The sequence below is a fragment of the Misgurnus anguillicaudatus genome, chromosome 21, assembly GCF_027580225.2.
Source record: "Misgurnus anguillicaudatus chromosome 21, ASM2758022v2, whole genome shotgun sequence".
Lineage (NCBI taxonomy): Eukaryota > Metazoa > Chordata > Actinopteri > Cypriniformes > Cobitidae > Misgurnus > Misgurnus anguillicaudatus.
The window spans coordinates 8,099,440-8,117,129 of NC_073357.2; the positions used below are offsets into that span (position 1 = coordinate 8,099,440).

Sequence of the window (17,690 nt, forward strand, 5' to 3'; positions counted from 1 at the left end):
GCATGGTAATGTTACAGGATTCAAATACAGGACTCAAATACTGTAATTGTATATTTCTTGACCAATTAGGAAGAAAATTGTAGTCACCTCCATACAGCTAAATGTCAAGCATTTTCAAATCAGTGGCAGTCAATGGCAACAACAACAATGGCAACATGTGCGCTGACAGGCGACCGGGGATTTTCAACATTAAATTAAACAGGGCGCATGCAGATGGTGCTTCTAATCGGCGTAGTTTCCAATGTTAAATGTCAGGAATTATTACTGTAAACTAATGTGCAGAACATGTTGACTTAAAATGATGTCTCAGATGTCAACAAGAACACATAACATTGCTTCTGTCTAATATAGAGAGTGTGAAATACGTTTACGACTTGCGTGATGTGATCAAATTGATGATTAAATGGTAAAACTGTCCTTGAGATAAAAATTAAACTAGGCAATGCAAGAAACTCGGCAAAGTCATTGTCTTCAAGGGCACTAAGTAAATGTTTATTTGTGAAACTCTCCTCTTTCTTTCAGCTACACATCAGACAGCTACATTACAAATGTCTACTTCCTGTTTCCAAGGAAGGGACATCAAGCGACAGAGACACATGCTTGAAAAAAGATTCACCTTACAACGCTCACTTCACCTTACAACGGTAGATGTTACTTCACTCAAATCGAAGTAACAAACAAAAAACATGGGCGGGAATGGTGGCATCGAGTTGAAGGCTAGAAGGGATACAGCTACGGCCAAAATCTGAAATCTCGCCAGATGAGCGCTGTTTTCATCCTAATCCTACCCCCAAACCTAACCCTAAACCCAACATTTCACGGGATTTAGGCCGTAGCTGTATCCTATTCAGCCAGAACCGCTGTTTTTCATCCTAATACTACCCCCAAACCAGGGCTTTGAACCAGAATTTTTTCCCAGTTGGTTCGTTCCAAACAGAAACAGTATTTTAAAGGAAAAGTCTACTCATTTTCAATAATAAAATATGTTATTACCTTAACTAAGAATTGTTGATACATCCCTCTATCATCTGTGTGCGTGCACGTAAGCGCTGGAGCGCGCTGCGACGCTTCGATAGCATTTAGCTTAGCCCCATTCATTCAATGGTACCAATCAGAGATAAAGTTAGAAGTGACCAAACACATCAACAATTTTCCTATTTAAGACGAGTAGTTATACGAGCAAGTTTGGTGGTACAAAATAAAACGTAGCGCTTTTCTAAGCGGATTTAAAAGAGGAACTATATTTTATGGCGTAATAGCACTTTTGGGAGTACTTCGACTTGCCTGAAAAGTCCGCTCCCCTTCTCACTCTCATAATGGGAGAGGGAAGGTGTTACTGCGCCGAGTCGAAGTACTCCCGTAAGTGCTATTACGCCATACAATATAGTTCCTCTTTTAAATCCGTTTAGAAAAGCGCTACGTTTTATTTTGTACCACCAAACTTGCTCGTATAACTACTCGTCTTAAATAGGAAAAACGTTGATGTGTTTGGTAGCTCTAGCCAGAAAGTTGAAAAGTGCGGGGTACAGAATAATCTTTATTTTCATGTCCCATATATCCCCCCCGTGTATTCTATGCCGATGTCAAGAGAACAAGTTTTGGTCCCAAAGGTTCCAAACAGCCTTAAAGGGATAGTTCACCCAAAAAGGCAGTGTACACTTTGTAGTATCCTGTAAGTACTAGGCTAGGATTCTGTCATCATTTACTCACTCTCATGTTGTTATAAACCTGTATAAATTGGGAAGGTATTGGAAAAAGAAAGATATATTGAGCAATGTTTGAAACCAAACTGATCAGAATCCCCATACACTAAAAAATGCAGTTTAAGTTTAAACAACTTAATTATGCAAGTCATTTCAACCTCAAGTTGAAACAATTTCAACTTATTTTTCCTCACTTAATTTGTTAAGTTAGGTAACATAAAAATATAAGTTGATATGATATCATTGTTTACAGTGTAGTATTCTTTTTTCCTACTCATCGATCAGTTTGTTTACAAACATTTCTCAAAATAGCTTCCCATTTATTTTGATCAAAACAAAGAAATTTATACAGGTTTGTAACAACAGAAGAGTTAGTAAATGAATTTTTGGGTGAACTATCCCTTTAAATAAAATAGTAGCCCGGTACTTACAGGATACTACAAAGTGTACACTGCCTAATTTTTTTTAAATAGCATGTGAAACAGTATTCAAAGGGATAGTTCGGGCAAAAATGATATTAAACCCATGATTTACTCACCCCGAAGCCGTTCGAGATGCATTTGTCCCTCATTTTTCAGACGAACACATTTTCTGTTTTTTTAGAAAATGTTTTAGATCTTTCAGTTAATCAGTTGTGAAGTTACAGGGTCCACATTCTTCAAGTCCAAAAAATGTGCACAAAATAAATCCAAACAGGTCCACGATGATAAACAAAGGCCTTCTGAGAGTAATTCGTGCGGTGTTGTTGTAGAAATATCCACATTTAAAACTTTATAAACGAAAATAACTAACTTCTGGTAATGCCGGCATCTTAGTCACGTCCGCATTCGAGATGAGAGCTTTTTGGGGAAGGATATATGCACATTTTTGGACTTGGAGGAGCTGGACCCCGTAACTTTACTGTTTAGCAGCTGGAAGATGTACATTTTCTAAAATAACTGAAAATGATTTAGTCTAAAAAATGATGGACATATGCATCTCGGACGGCTTCGGGGTGAGTACATAATGGGTTTAATATCATTTTTGGCCCAACTATCACTTATAAAAATTATTTTATTAATAAATTATTATTATAACAATCAAAAATTTCAAACAAGAGTACACTACAGGTAGTTTGTTGGCACATAAACATACAGTTTGGGTAACATGACCTTTTGTTGCATTGCGTTCACATCGAAATAACCATAATTACGAGATTATGACTTGTTTAAACTTGTGCTAAATGACATTCGCAACTAGGGGAAAATGGTGTTGATTTTTGAAATATTTTGAAGTATTTATATTGTAAGGTTGCAGTATAATAGTTCCCACACTGTAATTGAGTGTTGTCTCATTTTTTATGCAAAATGTATGTGACGATAAACTAAAGATGCACAATACTGTTTGTTGCCATAGAAACAGATCAGCCTGAGTCTGAGGATGTGCATGGCATTAAGTATAACATCACGGGTTGTCATCTTGTAGTGGTGCCTAGTTACCATTTTGGAAATAAAAATAAAAATTTTGGACTTTAATTCCTGATGTAAAAGTCCTCAGTTCAATATATAATATCAAGCAGAATAGAATATCTATTAATATCTAAAAAGCATCACAGATATTAGGCTACTTCCGGTTCATTCATTTTACTGAAAGTGTGGCACATTGTGGGATTCAGTACAGTACTGTATAGTATAGTATATTGAGCATGTTGGTTGTAAAAGAAGACCAGAGAAATAACATTTAATGTCACTGAATATCTCCGTAAAATAATTGAATTTCACTAAGCAAAGTGCATTTATTATGGAGATGAATGGCTGTCGATGGGTATCAGTTATGTTATTGTGCCGCTGTAATAATGGTGTAATCTTCACAGCTAGATGAGATTCACAGGGATTATCGATTCGCAGACCCAGTGAATCCATCCTAACAGTCATTGTAATGTAATATTAACGCAGGCGTCTGAAAAAAGGTTGTAACGTTTATTCATTAGAAGACGTACGTGTTTTGTTTCAGTCTCTGAATGGAAATGTTGTCATTACTTGCACAGGAGTTTCTTGTCTTCTTCAAAGCTCATTTCTCAATAGCTTTCAGGTGCATAATCATGTGATGGGCTGTCAATCATTTTCACACTGCTGACTTACTCCTGGCTGCATAAATGATGTTTTAGTGTCAGCTTGAAGCGCGTATACAATTCCAGTACAAAAATAATGTTTTGTCAATCTCTAACAACAGCTGAGATTTCACACCTTTTAAATTAAAATACACTTAGTTTTTTACCTGCATTCAGTGTCATACTGGAATATTTGTTATTGTAGGTGACCTCATTCCTGGAGATTTGCAGAAAGGGATTTGCACATTAATTGAGTTCTATGAAAACATACAGTATGTACAGTAGTGTATTTTTTAACTTGTGCAAACAGATTAATGGAGTAAAATTTTAAGCTAAGATCAAAGGCCCATGGGAATGATATACAATTTATCATAATGTAAGCGCCTGGTCATTTTAGGAGTCACAGTGTGGATTGTCACAATAATCGATGGCCGTGCACTAAATACAGTTTTGTATGCCATCACTGTTTTGACAGCATCAAGCCAAGCCAATATAGCAGTGCAGTTTATAGGGAAATGAGACAACGTTTCTCTTGGATTACATACAGACACTACATAAAACAACACAGAGCTAAAGACTACAGAAAGTACAATTCTGTGCATGTGTGTAACCTAGTGCAAGAGAGAAAACAATGCTACAACAAGGCGTGTGCATAAAATAAAATAAATAATAAAAATATGATTTAATATGCAGTTCATGAAAAAGTTGTAGGGCTGTCAAATGGTTAATCACGATGAATTGCGTACAAAATAAAGTTAAGCCATTTTCATGTATTTTGGTGCCTTAATTAAACAACTGCTAACAGCTTTGTTTACCTTGTTGTGTTGCAATAGTAGTAAAAGCACGAAATGGAATTGAACTCATTCACCCCCAGCCTTTTTTTTTTTTAAAGTTGCCCATCAGCATTTTGTTGTGGTTTTCACAAAAGTTTCAGAAAATGCCTTCCAGGAAAGTTTTCTTCTAAAAGTATATAAACATACAATTTATTTAAAGTGAAAGAAGAGATGCTCTGCTTTTAAACAAATAAACAAACAAAACAGGAAAAAAACTTTCATCCTATCTTCATTTGTTCTCTTTTTATAACCTCTTAAATATGGGTAGGTTTCTTCAAAAAGCTGAGATTATTGCATTTTGGTAAAGGACTTTCAGTGTTTCCCACAGGATTTTGAGAGACTTGTGGCGGTGATGACGTCACACGCTAATTAGCATATATGTGACATCATCACGCGTTTGCGTTTGATCAAGTGTTGGCACCTGAAATATGTTTCACTTCTACTCTTTATACATTATATTGCATTTTAACACAACGTAATGCCATTTTTACATATTATCAGTTCTGTTGTCAGACATAAAATTAGTAGACTATAAAATAGTTACTAAACACGACCCAGGAACACCTCGGGCTCTATCTTACACCCAGCGCAATGCAGCGCAATGTTTAGCGCCGCGTTGTTTAAATAGCAAATGCATTTGCGCCCAATGCACCCATGGGCGTTCTGGTCTGAAAACGAGGTGTGTTCAGGCGCATTGTCGGCGCGTTGCTATTTTGAGGCAACTAAAATAGACTACGCCATTGACCAACAAAAACCTGGTCTAAAGTCTAATATGTTTTATGTTATTTAAAGAGCGCATTAGTAATGTGCGCCTATAAACAAGAGGACAACGCGGGTTTGCTTATCACAAAGTACATGAATGCGCAGCAGCAAAAAAATGCTTTTAAATATGGAAGATAAAAGGATTGAATGTAAAAGATTATTATTGAGTTTCTTGGACATAAATGAGGACTAATTATGAGACGTTAAAAGGCACAAAGAGCTGCTTCACCTGTAGCCTGGTAAGAAAATAAATGCTTTGCTTTAAATAAACGCATCTTTTTTCAAATGTTTTTTTTAAATGCTACCTCACGGATTTATTGTACGTATATGATGACACTGTACCTGCGGATATGGTGAGATGAGAAACATTTTTAAGTAATGCTTAAAAAAAACTCTTTAAAAAAACGCTGTCCAAAGTGCTGAAACGCGCAGAGAGCCGTTCGTAAATTCTTTATCTCCTGATTGTTACAAATAAAGTATTTTTAGAGTACAAACCTTATCTTACATACTTGTAAATTATTTTTTGATGATATTGGATAGCCATACATTTAAAGCAATTACAAGCCTGCTTTTTTACTTCCATGACTAAAAGAAAACGGGTTTGAAAGGTTTTAATAAAAAAATAACAATTTCAATACAAGTGAAAAACAACACAATTATTTAACATTAATCTTAAACTGGGGATCTTCTTCCTCCGCTTAGTTTTTCAGTTTACAAAGTTCGTCATCTAAATAGGGATTAGACATAGCGCCTGTTTGGTTCACTTAGTGCGGGATGAATGACTAACAAAAGAAAACAAATCTACATGGGAACATGTTACCAGTGAGTTTAATTCCGTCAGGTACGAGAACACTTCTAAAAATAAGAAAAGTGGTTTGACATTTAATTATCAGCAAAAAAACAAAAAACACGCGTCACACAGCACACGCATATAACCAGCATCATCGGCGCGATCTTTGAAAACACGCTCCCGGCGGAATGGATGATTTGCCAAGCCTTCCAATAATGTAAGATTTGCAGTGCTTATGCTAACCTTTCCACAAGTCATCGATCAGCCATCTTCTCTGTCAGTAAAATCTGTGACTGTTTCGTTTACGCGAAAAAGAAAGTATACGGAGGAACGGACATTGAAAACAATGCCACCTTTTTACTCTTATGTGAGAGAGAGGTGCGCGGTGCACGCAACATCAGAGAAAGGGAGGGGCGCGCTGGGCGCTTGCAACAATGAATTAAGACATTTTTAAACAGTAAAATATAAATGTAAATGGGAATCATGAAAATCTATTCATGGCGGCCAGTGTTGATTCCATGGCGGTGCGCCACGAGTAAATCAATGTATGGGAAACACTGGACTTTTGTTAGAGATCAGATTCAGAACGATGATCAAAACATTCACAGAGTTTACGTTGTTGTAGAATTAACTGATGCTTCAGTTTTTTATAAATTGAGTAAGAGCGCCACCTAGTGGATAATAGCGGAATTATAGATTACCGTAAAAACTCACCAGGGAACCATCATTGGCAGGGAAATGTTTTCTCTTAATTGACGAGATAACTCGTCAATGGTGGGGAAATAGATAAATTAAATGGACTCTGAATGAGCCAAGTGGAACGGATTTGAGGAGGGAGCTGTGTGGAAGCCAAGGCTGTAGCTAAAACGTGAAATATAGTTTAATGTATTAGAGGCATTCCTCCCCCTTAGGACATATTAGGGCTGTCAATTGATTCAAATATTAAATCTAGATTAATTGCCGATTGTCATGAGTTAACTCCTAAATAATCACAACTTAATTGCACATTTTGTTTATTCTATCACATTTCACGTTTTTAATACTCTACTCGACATGGGCATGAACAAATATGTATGCTTTATGCAAATGTATGCTTAATATTAGTGAAAGAGTCAGCAAAAATAATTTTGAAAAAGGGACACCACATTTTTTTGAAAATATGCTAATTTTCCAGCTTCCCTAGAGTTAAACATTAGATTTTTACAGTTTTGGAATCAATTCAGTTGATCTCCAGGTCTGGCGGTACCACTTTTAGCATAGCTTAGCATAATCCATTGAATCTGATTAGACCATTAGCATCGGGCAAAAAAATATCCAAAGAGTTTCAATATTTAGGAACTATAGTAGTAGTAGTAGTAACTATTCTCTCATTCTGGCGTAATAACCAAGGACTTTGCTGCTGTAACGTGGCTGCAGGAGGCGCAATGATATTACGCACTTCCCGAAAATATCCCCCTTGGTTACTTTCAATAGCGGGGGCCTATTTTTGGTAAACTTTATTTTGTATCGCGATTAATTGTTTGACAGCCCTAAAAGTTCTTATAAGAGGAACTATAGACCCCTTCACGGTTCACGTCACAGGCGGTTCCCACCGCGCATGTCGGGGTCAGAAAAGCCATTACAGCAGATTGAGTTGCGTATTATTCGGTATCGTCAAAAATGCCTACTTACGTTGTGGGCTGTGAAAATCGCACTAGGTCTTCCGTTAAGTTTTCGCGATTCGTGCAGAATCTCAAAAACAAAAAAATACAACATCTGCGGGTGCAAGCAATTAACGTGCAGACTGGAACAATGCAAATATCAAAAAGGCTTGTGTTTGTAGTGCTCACTTCATTTGAGGTAAGTCATCATTTTTCAGCCCTGTTAGAATAAATTATAAAGCCTGAATGGTATGAACAGTTTGACCCCATGCTGCGCGCGCACCCGATAGTCATTCAATGTTTACAAACCTTGAAGGGGTCTATTGTGTTTATTAAGTCTGTATGGCGTGATATAAAATTGTGTTCCTCTATAATTTAGAGGTAGAGCATTGTGTTAGCAGTGCAAAAGTCATAGGTTTGAACCCAGGGAACACACATGATGATAAAATGTATACCTTGTAATGTACTGTAAGTTGCTTTGGATAAAAGCATCTGGCATATACACAAATCTGTTCGAAAATTATTGGTATCACACAAAGAGATCTTAACGCCCTCTGCAATCAACAAATGGGTCGGAAAGCGGCAAGTATTCTCGCTTCTCCGGGACACATTTTAGCAGGGGAATTCTCTCTGTTGCCTTCTGGGCGTCGTTATGCGCTTCCGGTATGTAAAACAAATCGCTATCATAAATCTTTTATTCCTTATGCTATCAAAATCTTAAATTCTATGTAGGGCTTCTTGGTGGTTTTATTTATTATTTAAACAAGCGCTTGTGTAGATTAAAATTGTATGTTGTGAATGTGTATGTTGTATATTATGTGCACGTGTATGATGTATGCTATGAATGTATACAGAATTTGCTGCTCTTAACTAATTGCCCCATGTGGGATTAATAAAGTTGATAACTAACTAACTAACTAACAAATGCAAATTTAATATTTTAAACAGTATCTAGATTGCCAGGGCTAAAAAGTAAAATCACAAAATTGTTCACTTTATCTAGTACTAAAAAGTTTATTTCCAAAACAGCTTACTGTACCATACATTTGTGAGGTTAAGTGCTTTACGCAGCAGGACGATTGTAATGCTCGTGGATCACAGCTTGTGGCAAAACCGAAACCTTCAATTATCCACCCAGAACACCGTTCTGCTACACCCAATAGATAATGGCACAAAAATGCCACATATTTCTTAACTGGCGGAAACAAAGTTGCATAGTTTGATTAATTTTTGCTCTTCCTTTGCTTGCTGGATCGATACGTATCCTTGTTGAGAAGGGATGTAATGGAGTTTGGTGATATATAAGGGTATAACCGCTGTTGTCTTTATGGATGCAGGAGGCTGGAGGGGGTTGTCTTTGACTGCGGCTGTGGCATTCGATGGATTCAGCTCTGGCAGCAGCGAGGAGAGGCCGGCCTGCACACCCAGCAGCTCTACTGCAAGAACGGATCGTACAAGATACGTCTGAGATCAATGAGCATTGCCCACTGTGGTAGGATGTCTTGCATTATAAATTGTACAACTACACTGCAAAAAATGATTTTCAAGAAAAAAAATTCTTAGTATTTTTGTCTTGGTTTCAGTAAAAATACCTATCTAAAAATTCTTAAAGATTTCTTGAAGTCCAGTTTTTAGAGCAAAAATATCAAATTTAAGTGATTTTGTGCATAAAACAAGCAAAAAAATCTGCCAATAGGTTAAGCAAATTTTTCTTACATTTTTCTTGAATTTAGTGTTTAAGAAAAATGTTCAAGATGTTTTTGCCTACCCCATTGGCAGATTTTTTTGCTTGTTTTATGCACAAAATTACTTAAATTTGATCTAAAAACTAGACTTATTTTCTTGAGTCATTTTGCTCATCAAGAAAAAGCATCTTAATTTAAGAATATTTAGATATTTTAACTGAAAACAAGACAAACATCTTAATTTAAGAATATTTAGATATTTTAACTGAAAACAAGACAAAAATACTAAGAATATCTTTTCTTGAAAATCATTTTTATACTATAAATAATTAGAGATGTCAAACGATTAATCGTGATTAATCGCATACAAAATAAAAGATTGTCTTTGCATAATGTATGTGTGTGTAATTATTATGTATATTTATAAATATACACATACATGTATAAATTTAAGAAAATGTTATTACATCATAATTATTATACACACATATATTATGCAAACACAAACTTTTATTTTGTATGCAATTAATTGCGATTAATCGCATTTTGTGCATAAAACAAGCAAAAAAATCTGCCAATAGGGTAAGCAAATTTTTCTTGAATTTTTCTTGAATTTAGTGTTTAAGAAAAATGTTCAAGATGTTTTTGCCTACCCCATTGGCAGATTTTTTTGCTTGTTTTATGCACAAAATTACTTAAATTTGATCTAAAAACTAGACTTATTTTCTTGAGTCATTTTGCTCATCTAGAAAAAGCATCTTAATTTAAGAATATTTAGATATTTTAACTGAAAACAAGACAAAAATACTAAGAATATCTTTTCTTGAAAATAATTTTTATACTATAAATAATTAGAGATGTCAAACGATTAATCGTGATTAATCCCATAAAATAAAAGATTGTCTTTGCATAATGTATGTGTGTGTAATTATTATGTATATTTATAAATATACACATACATGTATAAATTTAAGAAAATGTTATTACATTATAATTATTATACACACATATATATTATGCAAACACAAACTTTTATTTTGTTTGCAATTAATTGCGATTAATCGTTTGACGATAACTGTGCTTACTTTAGTAAAACTTGTGTATAAATGTGTCGTAGACCTGCCGGACATCAGCGTAGCTCACAGTAACCTCACTGTGCTTGAGGGAGATAACGTAACGCTAAGTTGTAACGGTTCTGGTGCTCCATTACCCGAGGTGGACTGGACCGTACAGGGCCTTCACTCCATCAACACACATCAGGTGAGCAACATTCATCAGCCACAAAACAATGCACGTTTATTTCCCACTTAATCGTTACATTTTGTTGTTGCCCTCCAGTCGAACGTATACTGGCCCAACATTCACTCCATCAACCTGACGCTGGTCAACGTCAGCCGGGACGACAACGGTTTCGCGCTCACCTGCATCTCAGAGAATGTGGTCGGCATGACCAACGTGTCGCTTCAGCTGGCTGTGCTGTGTATGTAAAGCTTATCTTTTGATATTTTCTTTGCCATATTTAGTGGTATATATTATTTCATATTTAAAGGTGCAGTGTGTACATTTTAGCGGCATCTAGTTGTGAGGTTGCGAATTGCAACCAACGGCTCAGCTCACCCCTCACTTTTGAAACACACAGAGAAGCTATGGTAGCCGCCACCGGACAAACATGCCATCGTTGTAGACAAAGGGCTTCTGTAGAAACATGGCGGCACAAAATGGCGACTTCCATGTAAGGGGACCCTCGGTGTATGTAGATAAAAACGTCTCATTCTAAGGTAATAAACATAAAACGGTTCATTATGAAAGGTCATTATACACCCCTGATAATATACTTTTGTATATTATTTTGCATTTCTGTCAAGAAATCATTCTAAAAATTACACACTGCACCTTTAAGATTAAGGGTTTGTTCTAAACTTGTAACTTCAGTGCATGACTCAGTCTGTGGCATTTTATGTTACGGACATTAACATTACTCACATTTTTCTCAGAAAATGTAAAAGTCTAGTTACATACAGCAGAGTGTTTAAAATAGAATGCACTTAACATAAAAAAATGAGAGAGCAAAATAATGTCACTGAATTGTTTTAGTCAAATAATTTGAACACGGGCTGCAAATCCTTATTCAGTAAAATAGAAAACACATTTCTGAAAGATGTTGTCGTCAAAATATGAACATATTTAGAACAGAACAAGGTGTATTAATATTAATTTGGACAACCAGTTAACAGCTATACACTTGTAAGCCGTGTGTTAATTTAATCAGAGGTCATGTGGGACAACGTTAGATTTTGAGTGCACGCTGTGAAACTGGGTTAAACAGGTATAAGAAGTAAAGTGGCTGGAGGCAGAATTGTGTGGCCAACATTTGGGAAGCGTTCCGCTTTTTAGTGGGAATGAAGGATGTTTCCCGCTGATGATTTTAATGTTCCAGCACCCAGATATGATCTGACACTCAGGCATCATTATGTTCATTAAACAGCACATGATTTTAAGACAGTGGGTAGATGAAAAGCATTACATTTTATCACGGTGCTGACTAATGACTGTGATGTTAAAGTGAAATGACAGCGGCAAGATATACAGCCACTGAGTGGAAATATTTCCATGATTGGTTTTGATAACCGAGTGCAAGGCTTTCCGTTGCTACTTTATATTAGGGAATAATAAGAGGTCATTGCTTATTGGCTCATGGGGGAACTCTTTGTATGTGGTTATAATATAATCGTTTTTATTTGTGCTTTTTGTTGTAGTCCTAAGTGACAGTATGTCAATGTGTCCTTAATGAGTCTGTCTTCCAAAGAACGACCCTTTAGGTCCCTTGTGCAAGTAGCTTATTACGGCCTACAGTTGCATTTTAACTCATTCCCCGCCAGCCTTTTTTTTTTAAGTTGCCCCCAGCATTTTTTTGTTATTTTCACAGAAGTTTCACAACATCCTGGCTTCCACAGGAAAATCTTCAATGTACACTCACCTAAAGGATTATTAGGAACACCATACTAATACTGTATTTGACCCCCTTTCGCCTTCAGAACTGCCTTAATTCTATGTGTAATTGATTCAACAAGGTGCTGAAAGCATTCTTTAGAAATGTTGGCCCATATTGATAGGATAGCATATTGCAGTTGATGGAGATTGGTGGGATGCACATCCAGGGCACGAAGCTCCAGTTCCACCACATCCCAAAGATGCTCTTTTGGGTTGAGATCTGGTGACTGTGGAGGCCATTTAAGTACAGTGAACTCATTGTCATGTTCAAGAAACCAATTTGAAAGGATTCGAGCTTTGTGACATGGTGTATTATTCTGCTGGAAGTAGCCATCAGAGGATGGGTACATGGTGGTCATAAAGGGATGGAGATGGTCAGAAACAATGCTCAGGTAGGCCGTGGCATTTAAACGATGCCCAATTGGCACTAAGGGGCCTAAGGTGTGCCAAGAAAATATCCCCCACCCCATTACACCACCAGTGTTAACAAGGCATGATGGATCCATGTTCTCATTCTGTTTACGCCAAATTCTGACTCTACCATCTGAATGTCTCAACAGAAATCGAGACTCATTAAACCAGGCAACATTTTTCCAGTCTTCAACTGTCCAATTTTGGTGAGCTCGTGCAAATTGTAGCCTCTTTTTCCTATTTGTAGTGGAGATGAGTGGTACCCGGTGGGGTCTTCTGCTGTTGTAGCCCATCCGCCTCAAGGTTGTGCGTGTTGTGGCTTCACAAATGCTTTGCTGCATACCTCGGTTGTAACAAGTGGTTATTTCAGTCAAAGTTGCTCATCTATCAGCTTGAATCAGTCGTTCTCCTCTGACCTCTAGCATCAACAAGGCATTTCTGCCGCATATTGGATGTTTTTCCCTTTTCACACCATTCTTTGTAAACCTTAGAAAAGGTTGTGCGTGAAAATCCCAGTAACTGAGCAGATTGTGAAATACTCAGACAGGCCCGTCTGGCACCAACAACCATGCCACGCTCAAAATTGCTTAAATCACTTTTCTTTCCCATTCTGACATTCAGTTTGGAGTTCAGGAGAGATTGTCTTGACCAGGACCACAACACTTAATGCATTGAAGCAACAGCCATGTGACTGGTTGATTAGATAATTACATTAATGAGAAATTGAACAGGTGTTCCTAAAAATGATTTAGGTGAGTGTATACTTTCAATCAAAACCATTATATTTGAATTGCTAATGCAATGCTTTACCAGTTGAGCTACATGAATCTGAATATCACGCAGATTAAAGGTGCAGTTTGTAACTTTTAGAAGGATCTCTTGACAGAAATACAATATAATATACATAAATATATTATCAGTGGTGTATAAAGACCTTACATAATGAACTCTATTGTTTTATTACCTTAGAATGAGTCTTTTATCTACATACATTACGGGATCATATTTCTACAGCAGCCATAAACAAAGACACTACAGAGGGCATTTCGTCCCTACATTGTCTCAGACGATGACAAGTTTGTCCTGTAGCAGCTTCCATAGCTTCTCATTGCATTTTGAAATTGAGGTTGGTTGCAATTCGCAATCTCACCACAAGGTGCCGCCAAAAACCCCATACTGTACCTTTAATTCCCACAACCTATTGACGAAAAACTTTCTTTTGTATCTTATGCTGCTGGTAGGGGTGCTAATTTAGCAAACGCTCCCGTGGATCGTATTTTCGAGAATTGACAAATGTCCCATACAATTGTATGAGTTGGATTATATACTTCCCCAATTCAAGATGTTTTTTGTTCGGCAGCAACTGGGAGGTTGCTGGTTGTGGCTAGAAGTGATACAGCAATGTCCAAAATGAGCGTCGTTTTTATTCTGATTCTACCCCCAAACCTAACCCTAAACGCAAAATTTCAAGGGATTTAGGCCTTGGCTGTGTCCCGTCTAGCCGAGGTTGTTAAGTGGTTTTCCTAGGTGGTTACTAGGTTGTGGGCAGGTTGCTTGAGGCATTACCTTTATGTAACCTGCATGTCTATATAGCATTTGTATACCTAGATATGTGTGGGTACCCATTTCAATTCAAGTATATGCCATTGTGTTTTGTTCTTTTTGGACAATTGTAAGTGAAATTGTTTTGTTTGAAACTCACAAAATAGCACACCTATCCTCAAGGCGGTCTCCTCAACCCGTGCAGGATGAAATCTGTGAGATAATAACAGTGATGGTCGCCTTGCCGAGCGCTACTAATAACAAAGTGCACTAGTTGGATTTTTGTATTCCGATCAAACGCTCCGCATATGAGATCCACATCCCTCCTCCTCTCATTCTCTCTCCTGATGGGATTTCAGCAGGACTCTCTAAATGACAGGTCTGATGCTGCAGAGAGAGCAGACAGGCCGGGAAGGAGGGTGCTATTGCATGCTGATTCTAAAACACATGTCATCTGTTTAGGCGGGATGTGTGCGGAGCTCGCGCTACAGGAGGCATCTCGCTGCTGTCTGGGCTCATCAGTCAGCCGAGCACAAATCACTTCTCTGAAAAAGGCCAACTGACAATAATGTTGCATTCTCATTTGAATGACAAAAAATGCGCTCTGTCGGACAAAACGCTTTACCTTGCCGTGGAATAATATATAGTCTGTGACAGTGAGATTGTGAACTCTTCCGGCATCATTTTATGCTCTGACTTTATTTTAAATCAGTGACCGAATTTATCTTTATATTAAAGGTAAAAAGTAATGATTTAAAACAACCGTGATTGGTCTTAAAAATCAGCTATGCTGATATTAACAAAGATTAATAGATTATGAAAAACAATATTACTTATTTTTAGTTCATGTGAGCTAATGCATTTAAATAAAACCTTAAAACCCAAGAATGCTTAGGCTGGGTCCAAAAACTTAAGCAGCTCACTTATAGTTACTTTGTTGCCTCATGACGCAATGACTTCGGTGGCATGAAGGCAGCTCCGTGAAACGCATTCGGACAGCCTTCATAAGCAGCGTAATGGAATTCTGTTTAACATGTAAACAACAGGGCGCGCCTTTTGTATTAACTTATTATGGGTGTAACAACACATCGATATGGACCGATCCTTCGATTTTTATTGTAACGATCCCTTTGCATCGATGCCATATGTAAAAATTGATCTGAGGGACCTTTATTTTGACACTTTTCACGTCTTTTTTCCTTGACGTAACATCCATCTATGCATTTGCGCCAAAATGTGCATTTTTGTTTATTTTCATCTGCTAGCATCATCAAGTGAATGCGATGCAGCAACAAAACAATTGTAGCAGCGAAAACACAGCGAAAGAGACAAAAGACGAGCTTGTGTTTCGCACTGCAAATGATATTGTCCATGCAAAACGGAGTGTCCACTCTCATGCCCTCTCTCATGTGTTGATCAGTTGATTTTTTTAAAGAAAAAATCTCTCAAAAGAGACTTCTGCAGCACTTGTTTGATGTTCTGTCACGGATCGAATGCTTAAGTTTAACAGCTTTATTTTTTATTAATTTATTTTTCAATTTAATTAATTTGTTTCTAAAACTACCTCGGTGATTGTCACTACTGCACATTTTGGCACAAAATACTGAATGACTGTTACCATCATAAGCTTGATTTTATGTTACATTATTCATTTTCCTTTATTTAAAAAAGTGTATTTTTGTTAGTTTGTTGTTGTAAATGTTCCAGTTGGGACAGAGAATGTGACATTTTCAAAGAGTTTAATTAAATGTTCATGTTATATACACTCACCTAAAGGATTATTAGGAACACCTAAATTTCTGATTAATTGCAATTATCTAATCAACCAATCACATGGCAGTTGCTTCAATGCATTTAAAGGTGTGGTCCTGGTCAAGACAATCTCCTGAACTCAAAACTGAATGTCAGAATGGGAAAGAAAGAGTTGAGCAATTTTGAGCATGGCATGGTTGTTGGTGTCAGACGGGCCGGTCTGCGTATTTCACAATCTGCTCAGTTACTGGGATTTTCACGCACAACCATTTCTAGGGTTTACAAAGAATGGTGTGAACAGTATGCGGCAGTCCTGTGGGTGAAAATGCCTTGTTGATGCTAGAGGTCAGAGGAGAATGGACCGACTGATTCAAGCTGATAGAAGAGCAACTTTAACTGAAATAAGCACTCGTTACAACCGAGGTATGCAGCAAAGCATTTGTGAAGCCACAACAAGCACAACCTTGAGGCGGATGGGCTACAACAGCAGAAGACCCCACCTGGTACCACTCATCTCCACTACAAATAGGAAAAAGAGGCTACACTTTGCACAAGCTCACCAATATTGTACAGTTGAAGACTGGAAAGATGTTGCCTGGTCTGATGAGTCTCGATTTCTGTTGAGACATTCAGGTGGTAGAGCCCTACCTGAGCATTGTTTCTGACCATGTCCATCCCTTTATGACCACCATGTACCCATCCTCTGATGGCTACTTTCAGCAGGATAATGCACCATGTCACAAAGCTCGAATCATTTCAAATTGGCTTCTTGAACATGACAATGAGTTCACTGTACTAAAATGGCCCCCACAGTCACAGATCTCAACCCAATAGAGCATCTTTGGGATGTGGTGGAACGGGAGCCCTGTGCCATGGATGTGCATCCCACAAATCTCCATCAACAGCAAGATGCTATCCTATCAATATGAGCCAACATTTCTAAAGAATGCTTTCAGCACCTTGTTGAATCAATGCCACATTGAATTAAGGCAGTTCTGAAAGCGAAAGGGGGTCAAACATAATATTAGTATGGTGTTCCTAATAATCCTTTAGGTGAGTGTATTTTGGTTGCATTTGTAAGTAAAACTGTAACTGCTTAAATTGGCCTGTAATATAAAAATGTCAATAAATTAATTGAATCGGATCGAATCCTAATCGCATCGAAGAAGCGTTTGATGTATCGGCAAAAAAAAAACACGCGTAGCTGGCGGGAAAAAAATAAATTTTGTATAGAATCGTAATGAACTGTCCAATTTACACCCCTATAACTTATCGCAAATTTGAAAACTACGATACTAATTCCTCGCTAGAAATAAATAACATAACCTTATTTACACAAAATTTGTGCTCCAGATGGTTTCTTGGCCACAATTTTTTCCAATCACAATCATATCCGCATAGAATTGTGGGACAAGACGATGCAAGTATCTCAGGAGACAGGAAATAAATCAAAAATTTGATTCGGCCGTACCTTAATGCCTTCATGCCTTCG

The 17,690-nt window shown here is 37.3% G+C and overlaps 1 protein-coding gene across 2 annotated transcripts in view; it reads left to right on the top strand.

Moving 5' to 3' along the window:
• Positions 1-17,690, top strand: part of ntrk3b (neurotrophic tyrosine kinase, receptor, type 3b) — a 172,022-nt gene that overhangs the window by 72,566 nt on the left and 81,766 nt on the right. For both annotated transcript variants that reach the window (XM_055185574.2, XM_055185643.2), the window contains exons 5-7: positions 9,155-9,309; positions 10,620-10,762; positions 10,841-10,982. In XM_055185574.2, the coding sequence (XP_055041549.1) occupies positions 9,155-9,309; positions 10,620-10,762; positions 10,841-10,982 (440 nt within the window). The remainder of the gene's footprint in view (positions 1-9,154; positions 9,310-10,619; positions 10,763-10,840; positions 10,983-17,690) is intronic.